Here is a 17,301-nt window from a genome sequence, read left to right on the forward strand (position 1 = left end):
TCAAAGAAGGTGGTTCCTGGCCATAATGCACCAGACTCTTTTTGACTATAGGTGGAAGTGTGGCTTGCAAGACTACCATCCCTTTAGTGTCAAAAACCGTAAAGAGATGAAACTATTATTTACCATTTTTACAGATATGTGTGCACAAAGGTGACGTATGATATTGTGCAGTTGATTCACCTTGCTATAATAAGGCCTTTCCCATACAACCCCAAAACTGGTCATGGATACAGATTCAGGAATTCAAGATCAGTGTGAAAACGCCTCAAGACTGACTGTGGGACAAAACAAATGATGTAAAGATATACAAAAAGTAATAACATCTTATTGCTGTTATTGGGTTTTATTCATCCATGCACAATGCTACCCAAAGTCTCATCCAAATAATACAAAAAGAAGCTAATGGGTCTTTGGTTTTCTTCAGACGGACACTCCAAAAGAAGCCACCCTGCCTGACGTGAGCGTGGTGGAGGTGGACGTATTTGACGGGAAGTCTTTATGTGAGGAGGACAAAGCAATGCTGCCACTGAAGAAGGACAAGTACTTCTCAGAGGAGCACAGCAGCGGAATCGGTGGCTCCTCCTGCATGTCTTCCCCACGACAGAGCGTTTCCGATAGCGATGAGGGCGACTCGGGCCAGACCACGGCCAGCACCGTGCAGTATTCCTCCGTGGTGGCCAGCGGCTATAAAGGCCAGACCCCCAGCCTGCAGGCCCCTGTCTTTGCACGATCCGAGTCCACACAGCCCCTTCTGGACTGTGAGGAGCACCAGGAGCATCTGCTGGATGGCGGCAGTCACCAGAGAAACTCTTACTTCAAACGGGGCAGAGGCCTCGAGCAGCTGCAGCCGCAGGACACAGAGGAGCCAGACTGCTTCAGTCCAATGGAGGAGGAGGACACACCCACTCTCACAGAGGATCCCCCAGGCCCTGTTCCCAGTTACATGCCACAGCAGAGTGGCTACCGACCGCAGTGAGAGGACTGACACATCGTTAACACAACCCTGTGCCTTCATTTAGTGATGACTTTTAATGCCTGTATTAAGGTTCAACACCGACTGCTGCTTAACCCAAAACATTGTGTTGGTTGGATTTTGGCTGTGAATGTTTCAGGTCAAATTGTTACTGTCATTAGGCTTAAAACATGCACATGTGTCAAATTCGGTCCCCTTTTGTATGTTGTCTTTGTTTTATGTAGTGTTTCTTTCAAGCTGTTTTTTTTAATCATGTTCTGTGTACAATGTTTATAATAGTTACTGCTTTTTTCAGTTTTATTTGGTTGGAATATTTAGTATGCATTATACATATTTTTTTGATCAGTTTGCATAGTGTGAAAAAAAAATACTGACTACTGTGCATTTCTGGGGCCACAAGTGCTTTTTAATCATGAGTAATGGTTAAATGGATAGATCTTTAGTTTTCCAGAGTTTCACCAATGCTTTCTTGCCCCCAAATACCTGGACTAGGGTCTAAAAGTGTCTGTTATAACATTAATTTACTGGAATGAAGTGGGGTAAATATCAGCCTCTGTAACTTTACAGTAACTGAAATTTGAACATCTGGGAGTACTCAGAAACCCAGTACTTTGAGATCAAATGAACATTTGTGAAATCTGGAACAGTGGCATCATTCTACTTTATTTCAGAAGTATTACTGCACTTTTTCATCACATGGTATACAGTTTCACATGAGTGCGGATTTTGTGTGTGTATGTGTGTGTATGTATGTGTGATTATGCGCGTGTGTGCAAGAAAATCAACACTACATTATCTCTGTGACATATTAGGACACCTTTAATGCATGACTTTTCACATGTATCCAAATCCTGATATCAACTTATCACTCAATAACCTTATGAGAAATAAAACCATTTATCAAAACCATCCTTCTTGCCCTTAAGTGCATTGGTACATTAGGATAAGTGCTTCAGAGAGTGTTGCACAGCTCAGTAAGATGCTGTATTCATTAAAATGCCCTTTCCCTTCTCACCGAGACGGATACATATAAATGACAATTCTGGGGCACAGAGCCAACAGCCAGGATTGCCTATCATAGAAAATTCAGTTATATTTAAGTAAACAGTGCAGATAGCTATCACAGGGTTTCAGAGGACCGCTAGTTTTGTGTAGAACAGCGGTTACCAAGCCTCCTCCTGGAGATCTTTTCTGCAGAGTTTAGTTCCAGCCATGCTGCCCCCCCCCCAGAATGCCATCCATTACATCAAACCATTCAAAGTGCGCCTCACTTGCTTTTACCATGTTCGAACACGTCCACTGTGACGTAGGTGGTAACCATGGTTGCATTGTGGATCTTTGGTTTTAGCAGTGTCTCGGTTTCCTCAGAACGAGGTTTTGTGGTTCCTTGCAAACCTTTCCTGGGTGAGTCCACAGGGCTGGTCAGAGGAGTCTGGTTTTTGTAAGGAGATTGACTGAGGAGGACAGGATGAATGCGTGGTGTCTCGAGATCCATTGCTGACAAAGCCTTCATTCTTTCCTCTTTGCCATCAGATGCCAGTTCCGTTTCACTAGAAGAGCTGACCAGAGCAGCGTTTTCTGTCTGTGTTGTTGTCATTTCCTGTATAGCAGTGTTTTGTTGCAGCTTAGCCACATCTCTTGTACTTGTTGCTAAAATGCTGTAGTCCTCGGCTTCCACTTGACATGTGAGACTTTTCTCAGGGTCGCAGCCCCAGGGCATTGGTAATTGGTTCCAGGGCTGGGGGGGAGAAACAACACCACATTATCATTTACTTTATCATAAAAATACACCTACTTTGTACTTGCATACCTTTTTATCAGAAACATTTAGCATATAGGTGCATTCTGTTGGTTTGCAATTACAGAGTGTGGACATCTGTAGCTACACAATTTATCAGCCCACACTCACGTGGAAAGAGACCCCCACAGACCAGACACTTGAGAGGTTTCTGACCACAGGATACATGCTGGTTGGATAATTTGGATTGAGAGACTGTTCCCAGCAACATTGCTGCACCTAATTTAAAAGTCTATTAATGATGCCATCCATTGATGGACAGGGAAAAGGGCACCTGACAATTTTGGGATAACAACAGCCCATAAATGTAAACCTGCAAAATGCATCCATATGGTATGTGTACCTTAGAATATGTCTTAACATGGCAGGTGTACCTAATAAACTAGCAACTCTGTGTATACATCTAATATTACTGTATTTAGGTAAAAAGCATTCATTTTACTTTGTTTTTATCCTGCGCATCACTGCGCTCCAAAAGGCATCTAAATAAATCAGCAGTACATACAATGAAAAGAAAAGAAGACATACATTTCTACATTTCTGTGAAGACCATATAGACAGAGAACTAAATCGGGGGTTAGGAACCTTTTCATTCAGGTATTCCTTTCGTCTGTAGATATAACAATAATAAAACATTAGATCACGACAGTCTAATGGTTAACAAATATGGATTTATCAGTGAACCAAAATAAAGAAAAGGAAGGGTCAACTCACATCAACAAGACAAACACAGTACAAACAGGCAGCAACATCAGTCCAACACCGCACACGATCAGCGTAATAAGGAAGACTTCGCCTGTAAAAGGCAAAGGCAGCGTTAGAAGCTGAATATTCCATATGGAGAAGCGACACCTCATCCTTGAAGTCAAAACTGACCTTTTTAAACCTTGTCAGCTCATACGTCTGGTCATATGACCATCATTTCACATATTTGAAAAGACAAAATTTCTTTTTGTCCTGTTTCTATTTCTGTAATATAGTGACAGTTTCTATTTCTGTAATATAGTGATCTTCAGAACGACAGGGAAAAATAATATTAACAAATAGTGTCATGCTTCACCTCACCCTCTCACTGACCCTAACCTATGACTGAGCAAAAACCTCCATAATATCACATTTCTTCAGAAATATGAAACATATGGAAAAGTGTTCAGATTTCTGATTAACATTTGATTTGAGCAAATGAACCCAGACCAAATCTATCAAACAATAAACCTCTCAGTAAGAGATGAATGATGATCTCTTCCTTTTTGAAGCCTTAATAATGTAACACCAGCACTTAGAAACTGAATTGTATATTTTTGCCCCCAAAAAAACTTTGTGCTTGTAAACTGGGCTATTGTTGTTTGATTGCTCTGTCCTGTGAATCTTGATTGAAAACAAAAAAACAAAACTGTATCTGTAAAAAAAAAACAAACATTTGTGTGTCCTGGAACGTAATTGACATCAGCCCACCTAACCACAGTTTAAAAAAAAAGTAAAATGATAATTACCATATGGCTTTGTTGAGAATGTGTAAAAACTGCTTTTTGAAGAAGCAGCCATTGAATTGGCCTGGACATAGACAATGTAGTTTGTTTTGGGCTGCAGGTCATCCAAAATGACACTGTGTTCCTTTTGGTCCACAGTCACATCTGTGAAAAAAAGAAAATTTATCACTGTGCATGCAAGTATATATACACCGTTCAGGCATAACATTATGACCACCTCCTTGTTTCTACACTCACTGTCCATTTTATCAGCTCCACTTACTATATAGGTCCACTTTGTAGTTCTACAATTACAGACTGTAGTCCATCTGTTTCTCTGCATACCTTATTAGCCCCCTTTTACCCTGTTCTTCAGCCGTCAGGACCCCCCAAGGACCCTCACAGAGCAGGTACTATTTGGGTGGTGGATCATTCTCAGTACTGCAGTAACACTGACGTGGTGGTGGTGTGTTAGTGTGTGTTGCGCTGCTCTGAGTGGATCAGACACAGCAGAGCTGCTGGAGTTTTTAAACACCTCAGGTGTCACTGCTGGACTGAGAATAGTCCACCAACCAAAAATAACCAGCCAACAGGGCCTGTGGGCAGCGTCCTGTGACCACTGATGAAGGACTAGAGGATGACCAACACAAACTGTGCAGCAACAGATGAGCTACTGTTTCTGACTTTACATCTACAAAGTGGACTGACAAGGTAGGAGTGTCTAATAGAGTGGACAGTGAGTGGACAGAGTGTTTAAAAACTTCAGCAGCACTGCTGTGTCTGATCCCCTCATACCAGCACAACACACACTAACACACCACCACCATGTCAGTGTTACTATACTATAGTAAATGGAGCTGATAAAATGGACAATGAGCGTAGAAACAAGGAGGTGGTCATAATGTTATGCCTGATCGGTGTATATTCACTCTATTTCTGTAAATAACAGACAATCTTACAGTACTGTGCTGAAGTCAGAGAGCATCACTCAATATTCAATGTCCAGTCAAAATGGCCATTCAGTACAAGGTATTAATTTTTCAGGAGATAATTTTGAGGACATTACATATTACATCATTCGTTTGCATTAAGGGGGAATGTGAAAAATAAGTGATAAAGCAAAAGTTTCCAAAACAAAAGTTAAAAAAAAAATAAAATAAATCTGTGTGTATATATATATATATATATATATATATATAGGAAATAGGACGTCTAACAACTGTGCAAAATCTTATAGACCACCAAAACTCTCCCCATCAGATAAACAGTATGTAAAGCTTTCATCTTTGAGAGAGAGGAGAAAATCCTTCCACTGTGAGAAGACAACTCAACACTATGAGACGAAAACATGTGCAGCTGTCAAGATTTCTGAAAGCAAGTGTCTTGTGGACAGACTAAATCCTAAAAATATCAGGAATTAGTTGTTTAAATATATAATCTAAGATAATAGAATTATAGATATTTTCTACATTTTTTCCTGACACTGAAAAATAAATAACTGGTATTTAATGCTCATTTTAACTGGAAATTATGTAAATGAAGTGTGGTTTCTGACTTTTGCACGGCACTGTATAGGCAGAGAAAACAATCCCACAATTAGCCCCAGGCGTTCCAATTAACAGACGGAATTCAATGAGAGCTACACAGTTCCCAGGAACAGCTGGCGTGTAATGACAAAATTGTAATGACTATTTGGGTGGTGGATCATTCTCAGCACGGCAATAACACTGACGTGGTGGTGGTGTGTTAGTGTGTGTTGTGCTGGTCTGAGTGGATCAGACACAGCAGTGCTGCTGGAGTTTTTAAACACTGTGTCCACTCACTGTCCACTCTATTGGACACTCCTAACTTGTCAGTCCACCTTGTAGATGTAAAGTCAGAGACGATAGCTCATCTGCTGCTGCACAGTTTGTGTTGGTCATCCTCTAGTCCTTCATCAGTGGTCACAGGACGCTGCCCACAGGACGCTGTTGGCTGGATATTTTTGGTTAGTGGACTATTCTCAGTCCAGCAGTGACAAAACTCCAGCAGCACTGCTGTGTGTGATCCACTCGTACCAGCACAACACACACTAACACACCACCACCATGTCAGTGTTACTGTAGAGCTGAGAATGATCCACCACCCAAATAGTACCTGCTCTGTGAGGGTCCATGGGGGTCCTGACCACTGAACAACAGGGTAAAAGGGGGCTAACAGAGTATGCAGAGAAACAGATGGACTACAGTCTGTAACTGTAGAACTACAAAGTGCACCTATATAGTAAGTGGAGCTGATAAAATGGACAATGAGCGTAGAAACAAGGAGGTGGTCATAATGTTATGCCTGATTGGTGTATATAAAATAATATATATAAGAATGAATGGCGTGTAAATGCAGTGGTGTGGCAGACACAGTGGACTTACTCCTAACTGCTATGTCATTTCGTGTTTTATAAAACACTGTGTAGCTCACAACAAATGCACAGCACTGAGTGGACGAAATGGGCCGCCAGTGGATCTCAGCCTTCCTGTCACAAATCCTCTCTGCGCGGACATTAGACACCACAGCTGGCCCTGCAGGAAATCAGAGGATATGAATATTCAGATGTTTCGCTAAAAATAGGTGAAAACTAGTTTGATTTAATCAGGTCATAATCAGAATTTAGAAAATCTACTTTCTGAAAAACTGAAGTAAATGGATGTTAGCCTCTGTTGAACAGAGCTACATTCAGCACCATCTCTAATGACATGATACCAGAGAATTTATATGGAAAACTCTCACACAATCATACATTTTTTTCTGGTGGATCAGACACTAGAGGGCGCTCACAAGACAGGAATGAATGGTTGCCTATGAAGCTTTTTACAAACTTGTAATCTGAAAATTGGTTATCAGTGAGTGCGATTACATGCACTCAAAAATCCGATCATAATTGGATTTCTGCAGTTATCCGATTATTCAAATGGCCATGTAAAGACCATACTCCAAAAGTGCAATTAAGAAATCAGATAAACAGAGCTGTATTTTAGCTCAGTAATCAGATTTCTCAGTGTATGTGTACTCGTACTCCGATTTCTTTTGGATATCTCAGTCTGCGCATGCGCGAGAACAGACGTACCAGATAAATAAACGGTGATGCCGCGAGACGCAGCAAAACGCTTTAGGAGCGACACTGAAACCAAACACGAAATAAAGGATTTAAATATTCTTCATCTTCTTAAAGAAGTTTGATTTTTACGTTATGTTTATGTCGCGTCTTCTTCTGTGAATTTATTGGCCAGTTGCCAAGCAGAAATCCAATTACTTCCTGACTCATGTAAACCTGGAGTTTCCCATTATCTGATTACTCGAGTGCATGTAAACGTGCTGATCGGATTAATGACAAAATCTGATTTTCTGCAGTTATCAGATTATTCAGTGCATGTAAATGCACTCATTGTTTTTGTATCCAGGGCTGCATAAAGTTACCAGGGCTTTAGCTCAGTAAATTCAGTGTCTCTCTCCAGCATTTCGCAGTCATGTTTTTGGCGTAATGGGGTGAGGAAGTGGGCAGGCTCCCTGTAAACTGGCCCTGCTAAAACTCACCTCCTTCTTGAGCGTAAGTATGAAGTCTGATTTCACTTCCAGGGCCGTTTTCATAGAGTGGCATCAGAGATATGGTGTAAAGGGTGAAGTTCTCTCCTGTAGTCATAAGTAATGCTTAGTTTAGTGAAAATGCAACAATCTGACATTCAAAAACTGGCAGTTTTCCTAAGTCCAAATACCTTTTAGAGAGAAATGCCTTTCTTGAGTTTGTTGCCACTGGTGGTCCTCTTCAGTACTGTTCCAGATGATTATATAGCCAGTGACAGCGAGGTACGGCTTGTCCCACGCAATGTGAATTTGACCATCCCGGGCAAACATGTTGACATTATCAACTGGAGGCAAACTGAACTCTGACCAATTAAAACAAAAAGATTAATGGATTACAGGGTCACACATTAAGCAAATGTATATATATTTAAAATGAAAAAATAAAGGTGCCAAAAACCGGTTCTTTGGAGTGGTACCACAGGAGAACCGTTTTCAGTGGATGGTTCTTGAAAGAACCAATTTTGTAAATGAGATGTGAGAGTGTGAAAAACCACATATACTTTGTTCCTGGTACCATACAACCAAGATAAGAACCATTTTGGAACCTTTATTTTTAATATTGTGTGCAGTGAAAACCTTCAAACTTCTCACCTTCTGCTGTGGAAGGAATTTCCATGGACGCTTCACTGAGGCTTTTGTTATTACGGAATGCAGCCACAGTGACTCTGTGTGCATTTTCATCTACAATAATAACCGTATGATTCTCAGATGGCTTAAAACTTCTTGACGTAACTAAATTAGGCGTGTGGTTAAAGAGACGATACTCATCAAATGCTTTACATAATGGATTGATTCCCTGAAAGACAGAAAAACAGCTGATGAGAACAACGTTTCAAATCATGACCACTAAAAGCTTTTTTAAAAGTCATCTTACCTTCCACATAAGGTGTACTGCCCTCTTCCCCTGGTCATACACCACACCTTTAGATCTCCAAAGATGGAGCTGTACATTACTGACTGTTAATGTAAGAAAAATTACATTTGGTCTTGCTTTCATTTTACAAATTCTCTCTTATCTGATAAAACATGTTTAAAATAAGTTTATATTACCATTGAGAGAGGTGAGGTGTGTTACAGTCTGACTCCATTCGCTCCAGACATTAATCCTACAGCGCACTGAGATGGTGTAGCTGGTACATGGTTTCACCTCAGTCAGGTCAAAAGTACTCTTTGAGGTTTTCTCCACGGTTTTCACCACAGGCTGAGAGACACAGATAAGTGATGTAAGGCTAAATGAGGCTTTACATTCAATCTACTTACACGCACTTCACTTCCAAACATTATTGGATTTTAACAGGTTGTCTGATTTTTCAAGTGGACATGTGAACAGCATACTCCGATTTCTTAGATTGGATTAAGGCCTAGAAATCCGATTAAGAAATCTGATATAGAGACCTGGATTTCAGCTCAGTAATCAGGTTTTTCAGTGCACATATACTCTTATACAGATTTCTTGTGTTTGTCTCAGTCTGCACATGTACGAGTCCTGCAAACAGCAAGCAGCGTTTAACAGCATCAGCGTGATGGCAACAAAACACTTTCAGAGCGATGCTGAAACTACATGCTTGACGAAATAAGGAGTTTGAATATTCTTCATGTTCTAGATCACATGTGTCAGGCTCCAGTCCTTGTGGGCCAAAACACTACAGACTTCTGCATGCTGCCTCATTAAACACACCCGATTCAACTCATTAACCAATTAGCAAGGCCGTCATGAACTGAATAGTGGATGAGGGTAAATGCTAACATCCGCAGCCCTTTGGCCTGTTAGGGCCACAGTTTGACATGCCTGTTCTAGATGATGTATGTTCATATTTTCCACTGAAATGATTTGAATTTGATTAAAAAAACAAAAAAAAAAAAACAGCATGATGATGAGCTTTATGTTATATTTATGCCATGTATTATACTGTTTGTTTATTGGCAAGTTGCGAAGCAGTAATACGATTATTGCCAGACTCACATAGACCCGGAGTTTTCCCTGCTATCTGATTACCTAAGTGTATGTAAACGCGGTGAACAAATTACTGACAAAATCAGATTTCAGTAATCAGTTAATGAACTCTGTCTTTACATGAGTGAATCTAAGAACCACTTGCCTGTTGTTTTGTCAAAACAGGATCAGAATTTTATTTTAAAAAAAAACCTTCACTAGTACAGTACTCACTATACGTTCAGTGACAAACTAAACAGAGCAGCTACACAGCAAAATCTAAAGCTATATAAAAACAACTACAAATAATTTGATATGTGCAGCTTAGAGCACTTTGCTGTAGGATCCCATGTTTACTGCATGCATTATTAGAGCAATATTCAACAAATGATTTATTCACTTTCCTCACTTATAATGGACCTGATTATTAAAGTGAAAAATTGTGTTCGAGGGTCCTTTTAGGGTACATTCTTTTAACAGTTGCCTTAAGGCAACAATGTGCAGCAATGGAAAGAAATAATACAAAATGTCAAAACAGGATTTTTTTAATGTATATATACTGGGAATTACCATTTTGATCTTCAAATAGTAAATATGCTTAAAAAAGGGAAACATCATTTTATCGTTTCAATGTAATCATGTTACTTTACAAATGTGGAAAATGTTAAATTTAGAGAAAACTAAGCAACCATTAAAACTCACCATTAACAATTACAATCATGCTAAAATATATCAAAAATATCAAGTTTTCATTTAATCAGAATTTCACTGTCCAAACCTGTGATTACACAAACTTTAAGCCATTATTATTGCATAAATATTTGAAATAATTGCCAAACAAGTGAAGTTTCCTATAGAATACAAAAACTTCACTGTTTATTTTAAATTCTACACTAAAAGGCTAAGTGATAACTGCAGTGTTCTCTCAAGTGGACAGATAAACATTGCTTCATATTCCACTGTAGGCCATGTATCCACTGCTGCACAATGTGGCTTCTAGGTAATACAAATTTACATATTTAAGCAATACATGTTTAAGTCATTTCACACATTTGAAAAAAGTATGAAAAAAATGATTAAAAAAAATGGTTTTCTGAAGGAAACTGTCCAGAGCGGAAACTTAGGGTAGGTTTTTGAGTGTCATTTGAACTACACCAATCAGGCATAACATTATGACCACCTCCTTGTTTCTACGCTCATTGTCCATTTTATCAGCTCCACTTACTATATAGTTTTTAAACACCTCAGTGTCACTGCTGGACTGAGAATAGTCCACCAACCTAAAATAACCAGCCAACAGGGCCTGTGGGCAGCGTCCTGTAACCACTGATGAAGGACTAGAGGATGACCAACACAAACTGTGCAGCAGCAGATGAGCTACTGTTTCTGACTTTACATCTACAAAGTGGACTGACAAGGTAGGAGTGTCTAATAGAGTGGACAGTGAGTGGACAGAGTGTTTAAAAACTTCAGCAGCACTGCTGTGTCTGATCCCCTCATACCAGCACAACACACACTAACACACCACCACCATGTCAGTGTTACTATACTATAGTAAATGGAGCTGATAAAATGGACAATGAGCGTAGAAATAAGGAGGTGGTCATAATGTTATGCCTGATCTGCCACAATCTTACAGTACTGTGCTGAAGTCAGAGAGCATCACTCAATATTCAATGTCCAGTCAAAATGGCCATTCAGTACAAGGTATTAATTTTTCAGGAGATAATTTTGAGGACATTACATATTACATCATTCGTTTGCATTAAGGGGGAATGTGAAAAATAAGTGATAAAGCAAAAGTTTCCAAAACAAAAGTTAAAAAAAAATAAAATAAATCTGTGTGTATATATATATATATATATATATATATATATAGGAAATAGGACGTCTAACAACTGTGCAAAATCTTATAGACCACCAAAACTCTCCCCATCAGATAAACAGTATGTAAAGCTTTCATCTTTGAGAAAGAGGAGAAAATCCTTCCACTGTGAGAAGACAACTCAACACTATGAGACGAAAACATGTGCAGCTGTCAAGATTTCTGAAAGCAAGTGTCTTGTGGACAGACTAAATCCTAAAAAATATCAGGAATTAGTTGTTTAAATATATAATCTAAGATAATAGAATTATAGATATTTTCTAAATTTTTTCCTGACACTGAAAAATAAATAACTGGTATTTAATGCTCATTTTAACTGGAAATTATGTAAATGAAGTGTGGTTTCTGACTTTTGCATGGCACTGTATAGGCAGAGAAAACAATCCCACAATTAGCCCCAGGCGTTCCAGTTAACAGACGGAATTCAATGAGAGCTACACAGTTCCCAGGAACAGCTGGCGTGTAATGACAAAATTATTCCACTGCCTTATCATGACTTCTATCTAAAACATGCTGTAGTGGTTTATCCTGTTGTTGGAATGTATTACACAGAGTGACAAATCACGATCCACTGTTGCGTTTATCCCACTGGACGTTTTGTGTGGAAGGAATGGAAGGTTAATCTACAGTCAGGCTCAAATATTTGGAAGTCAACAAAGGTATTATTTTATATTTCATACTGGAGATAAAATGGCAATAAAATGAGCACAAGCTCTAAGGGCAGCCTTAATTTAAGGGAATTTACATCCAAATCGGGTGAACAGTGTAAAACAAATTACAACCATATTCATAAACAGTCCCCCTATTTTTAGGAGCTGAAAAGTTATTTTAAGTTAAGTTCTATGGCCAGGTGTGTGTTATTTTAATAGCATTTTAAAAAACAGATTGTACCATGAAGACATAACTAGTAGACAGAGTGAAAAGTGACAGTCATCACAATGTAAAAAAACATCATCAATGTAAAAAAACATCAAATCTGAAATCAAAGCTGCCATAATATCTGTGTTGTACAAACTCCTTGCTAGTAGTAAAGCACAATACTGTGCCAATGGATGTAGAGGCAAAAAATAAACTATAATGCAGCTGCTTGGATTTCCATTTTTTTATGAGAGTATACCAGAAGTACCATCTGGCTTTTTTTTTTTTTAACTATTCTCTATATATTAAACATTCACAATAGTTTCCCACCTCTTAAGCCCTATGTGTCAAACACAAGGCCCGTGGGCCAGATCAGGCCCACCACACAATCCTATCTGGCTCGCGAGGGAATTTTAATTTTCTATTAATATTAGCCCATTTCACAATGTGTTGCACTACATTCCCCAGCATGCACTGCAACGTAATGTGCTCCAACTCTCCTACCCCAAAAACAGTCTATGGGACAGTAGTCACACCTCAGTTCTACACAATTCTACACAATGCCACACAATTCCACACCAGTCATATCACCAAAATGCATTTCAGCTGCAGTTCAACCAACATAAACACAACGTTACCTCAGCAGCTCAGAAACTGAGCCCAAGTCTTCATAAAAGAAAAGAAGCAAAAGAAAGGATGTCTGGCGTTTAGTTCAAGCAAATAGGTGGGTTTAGATGACCAAGCATCTGGGGACATTTAAATTTTAAATATTTGAAGTGTCCATGTAACATTTCAAGGTCTACTGCATATTTTGATTAAACAATGGCCAGTTGGGGTTCTAGCACATCATTAACTAAAAATGCAATGAAAACATTTTTTCTCTGGCCCAAAGATTTGATGAGATTTTTTAGATGAGTTTGACACCCCTGCTTAGATTAGAACCTTAGCTAGATGTGAACCATATTGTAAGGAAATAAATATAAATACCAAAACATGTCGTATTTATTGAAATGTCATTTTCACGGCCTTCACTGTAACACATTAGATTAGATTCCTATTCTAACTTGTTCTGAGCACGAATATTAGTTACAGTCCAAGAAAATGTCAAACGTCAAACGTAGAAGTTCCATGAGACTGTTTATAAAGGGCATACTGAAAGCAGATTTGAACAATTAACAACATCATACTGTGAATTCATGACTCACCTCAGAGCCCTTTTCAAGGAAACGCACTTCACAGATACTGAAATCCAGAGCCCATTTGTTACTCCACCACGTCACACTGAGACCAGACAGCTCCGGTTTCACTTGCACGTCTCTTGGTGGATCTAGTTTTACTAAAACAAGTATACAGCACAATTTTCTAAGAGTATTGTCAAAAATAATATTTTATATATATATATATGTACACACACACACATACATATACACACACAGACACAAATAGCTTTATTAGCATGACTTAAGTACAGCCATGCTAATAAGTACAGAACAACAAAAATACAATATTACAGTTTTATTATTATAATAGTAATTATACTAATTAATAAATTGATTATACATTTGTAATTTTCAACATAAGTTGTGGAATTTTGGGGTTAGTAAAGTGGGGGTATGGAGGGTGGGGACAAGATGTGTGTGTGCGTGTTTATATCTAACAATTCTGGATATAACAAGTGACCGAAAAGAACAATGCTTGACCGTAATGGAGAGAGAAACCACCTCATCATTTATTCAATTTCCAGTCAAATTGGCCATTAAGTACTATCACTTACTTTTCAGTGTCAGAAAAAAATGAACATTCATACATTTAACAGAGAATAACTTAAAATCCTAGTCCCCACGTCCCTCTACATGCCTCATTGCACTTTATATATTATGTTTTGTTGATTTTATGAGTGAAAGTAAGTACACATATCTTATACAGAGAACACACTTCTGTGCATTTTAATGCACCATTACTGCTTATTCTCTGAATTTAACATACTGGGAATATAACACAATACAAAATGTGATCTGCGCAAAAGTAATGCTACATTTAATCTATTTTTTTATTTTTAATTTATTTTTTCTGGGTTTTTTTTAGTTTATTTTCTGATTATGTTAAACTCAGAAAATGAACAGAAACTGTGCACTAAAATTAGCAGAAAAACAGCATATTTAAGTTTGCTCCTTATGAAAGATGTGAACTTACTTTCACTTAGAAAATAAAGTGTGTAATTTGACTACAGGTTTTTTAAATGTTTGCATTCATCATCTTTCATATCCACCCTCTAAGTACAGTGCAAACAGACTACTGTACACTTCTATGTTTACTTGCAATGTAAACATAGAGGTAACCTTAATGTTAACACTGTGAACTTTGTTGCCCATCTACATTAATACTAGAGTGTACAGTAAGAATATTTAGCACATTTCTCACTACATGGACTGCACTGTAAAAATGACGTGAGATTGTTATGCAACTGTAATATGGCACATATCGGCACATACCTGAGAGTTGACTGAACACATTTCATTACACTGTACACTGTATTTGTAGACATCAACATCACTGAATGTGTTTGGGATTATTTGGATTATGAGAAGCAGAAAATGCGATCAACTTCTAAGACTGAACTTGTGGAAAACATCCCTGCAGATTTCTTTGAAAAACTGAAAGCAAGTCTAAAAAAACGACCGACACTTCTAATAAATCCACAGAGTGGACACACTAAATACTTAATAACCTGATATTATATTTAGTCGTTGAGGCTTCTGTGTAATTTTCTGTTTAACAGTTTCTGCTTCCTTCCCAACACTGGAAAATGATTTATGTTGATTTGAAATGAAATACATGAAAAGGTGGTTTCAGACATTTGCACAGCACTGTACCTTGAGCCGCAGAAGGCAGATGAGTCATATTAAGGATCTTAACTGTTCAGAGAAGTTTAGCTCATAGAATGAATGACTAAAAGAAAATGCTGCTCCTTACAAAAGATGCAGAGCAGTAGATCTGCAGGAGCAAAGCCAGCCACCCTTGACCCATAGTTTTCAACCACTTACAAATTTCCCAAACACTATTATAGGTAACTTCTGAGCGAGCTTCTCCAGCTGAAGTTTGAGCCGTCACAGTTACATTCATCGCGTTCAGTACTACTGAATCCGAGAATGTGCACCATTTCATTTTTCTGGATTGGCAGAACAACTCATTACCCTTCCTGTAAAACACAGTAGCCCATAAGAAAATTAGCAGAGAATATTAACAGCATAAATATTAACAAAGTAAATAATCCTGCTTCTTCACTGAAATGATGGCTGCACAACAAAAAAAAACCCTTACTGTTTCACATGGACTGTGTAGTTGGTGTTCACACCGTTTTGGTTATGATCCCATTTGCAGGTCAAACGGATGGACAAAAATGGCAGCTCTTCACCAATACAGGACACATTCTCAGGACCCGCTGATTAACGCAGTTAATGCAATTAGCACAGATTTGCACATATTTGATGTCACTTATAATAAATTGTGAATAATAAATAAACAATATTTCTATACTCACAGTACGTCCGTATGACTGTACCACCTAACACAACATCATCCAAATGGCATTCAACTATCCCGACTGCCAAAGTGAAATCTGGAATGAAGACAGAGGCAAAGGTGGAGTTGGAATGATAAAAGCTCTTTGCGATCCTCTGATTGTTCAGCGTCCAGTACAATCTGTTGGTATTAAAACTGGTCATTTTACGGCAGTCACTGTTAGGTGGAGCTCGGAATAAGACCCCGAGGTCCGACCCATATTTGATCAGTTGGTTGCTTGGAAAAACGTCACACTTCTCCAGTCCTGATATGGCGGAGGCTGTGAATTATTAAAAAAAAGGATTATGTGCATACATTACGAACAGTCCACCCATTTTAACCAATTAGTTCAACAACAGAAGCCTTTTAGCTCACAAATCAATCACCATTAAACTGTCTTTTGGAAGCACATTAAGCAGTGTTCAGCCAGATTATGGAGGTGATGGGAGTCTCAGTACCACACATGATCTCCCCCCTAATGCATTATGTAATAGGGTTTACATGGTTTTTTTTACTTTCTTTTCTGGACTTGCGTTGGCTCATTTCCTTTCACCAGCTTTTATGAGTCCATTAGGCAGTTCCTAGATTTGTTTCTCTCTCTTTTGCATTTCCTGTGAACTTGGCCTGGGGTCATATTGAACTGTAGCCTACATTAAATCACATTATGGTTTAGATAAGAAAAAACCCACTCACCTTTAGATAGAGCTTGGAGAATTATGATCATAAGCAGATTAGTCTGCATTATTAGGCCAGTTAATGAACCTTCAATGAAGAAAACAGGGAATTAAAGGCAGAATGTGTCCATTCCTTAAAAAAGCATTACAAGCTCTCAGGCTGCCTGAACTGGTTGCCACATGCTGGAGCTACTCACCTATGCAGTTTCAGTCTGTGAAAAGCCAAGAAACCGACAAATTTGAAATGGAAATCTGAGCGAAGCCCCCGCGACCTTTATCAGCATGGTCGTTAAAACTCCGCCACAAGCTCATAGTGTCGAGTCGTTATCTGTGGTTGCTACACGGTCGCCTGTAAAGCAGCAGGAACGAAGTGTCTCGGGGAGGAAGCGCATTGTGTTGCTGCTCCGCTTGCGAAACCGTTCTGCCTCGGGATATGAGGAAACCCATCAGTTATACACGAGCAGCGGGAGCGCAGCAGCCAATAAAGCAGAAGCAGGTAGCGGTGGTGAAACCCCGCTCATAGAGTTCGATCACG

At 38.8% G+C, this 17,301-nt stretch overlaps 2 protein-coding genes across 8 annotated transcripts in view; one reads left to right on the top strand and one right to left on the bottom strand.

Annotated features, from left to right (window-relative positions):
- Positions 1-1,882, top strand: part of il6st (interleukin 6 signal transducer) — a 17,058-nt gene extending 15,176 nt beyond the window's left edge. For all 5 annotated transcript variants that reach the window (XM_036595647.1, XM_036595648.1, XM_036595650.1 and 2 more), the window contains exon 21: positions 425-1,882. In XM_036595647.1, coding sequence (XP_036451540.1) covers positions 425-976 — 552 coding nt within the window. In that variant the 3' untranslated portion in view covers positions 977-1,882. The remainder of the gene's footprint in view (positions 1-424) is intronic.
- Positions 1,771-17,221, bottom strand: LOC118825113 (interleukin-31 receptor subunit alpha-like). 3 transcript variants are annotated; one of them, XM_036595652.1, is made up of 16 exons: positions 16,964-17,221; positions 16,786-16,854; positions 16,073-16,372; positions 15,853-15,973; positions 15,576-15,730; positions 13,737-13,867; positions 8,906-9,056; positions 8,730-8,812; positions 8,447-8,651; positions 7,987-8,157; positions 7,808-7,903; positions 6,646-6,795; positions 4,265-4,405; positions 3,486-3,567; positions 3,300-3,381; positions 1,771-2,711 (listed from the first exon to the last, which is right to left on the bottom strand). In XM_036595652.1, exons 2-16 carry the CDS (start codon positions 16,832-16,834, stop codon positions 2,241-2,243), a joined length of 2,388 nt encoding a protein of 795 aa, XP_036451545.1. In that variant the 5' UTR covers positions 16,835-16,854; positions 16,964-17,221; the 3' UTR covers positions 1,771-2,240. The 3 variants fall into 3 exon arrangements, with proteins under 3 accessions (XP_036451545.1, XP_036451546.1, XP_036451547.1); XM_036595653.1 differs by having other exon boundaries at positions 16,073-16,150; positions 16,964-17,220; XM_036595654.1 differs by lacking the exon at positions 3,300-3,381 and having other exon boundaries at positions 2,432-2,711.
- Between the last annotated feature and the right edge of the window lie 80 nt (positions 17,222-17,301).

The sequence above is a fragment of the Colossoma macropomum genome, unplaced genomic scaffold, assembly GCF_904425465.1.
Source record: "Colossoma macropomum unplaced genomic scaffold, Colossoma_macropomum, whole genome shotgun sequence".
Lineage (NCBI taxonomy): Eukaryota > Metazoa > Chordata > Actinopteri > Characiformes > Serrasalmidae > Colossoma > Colossoma macropomum.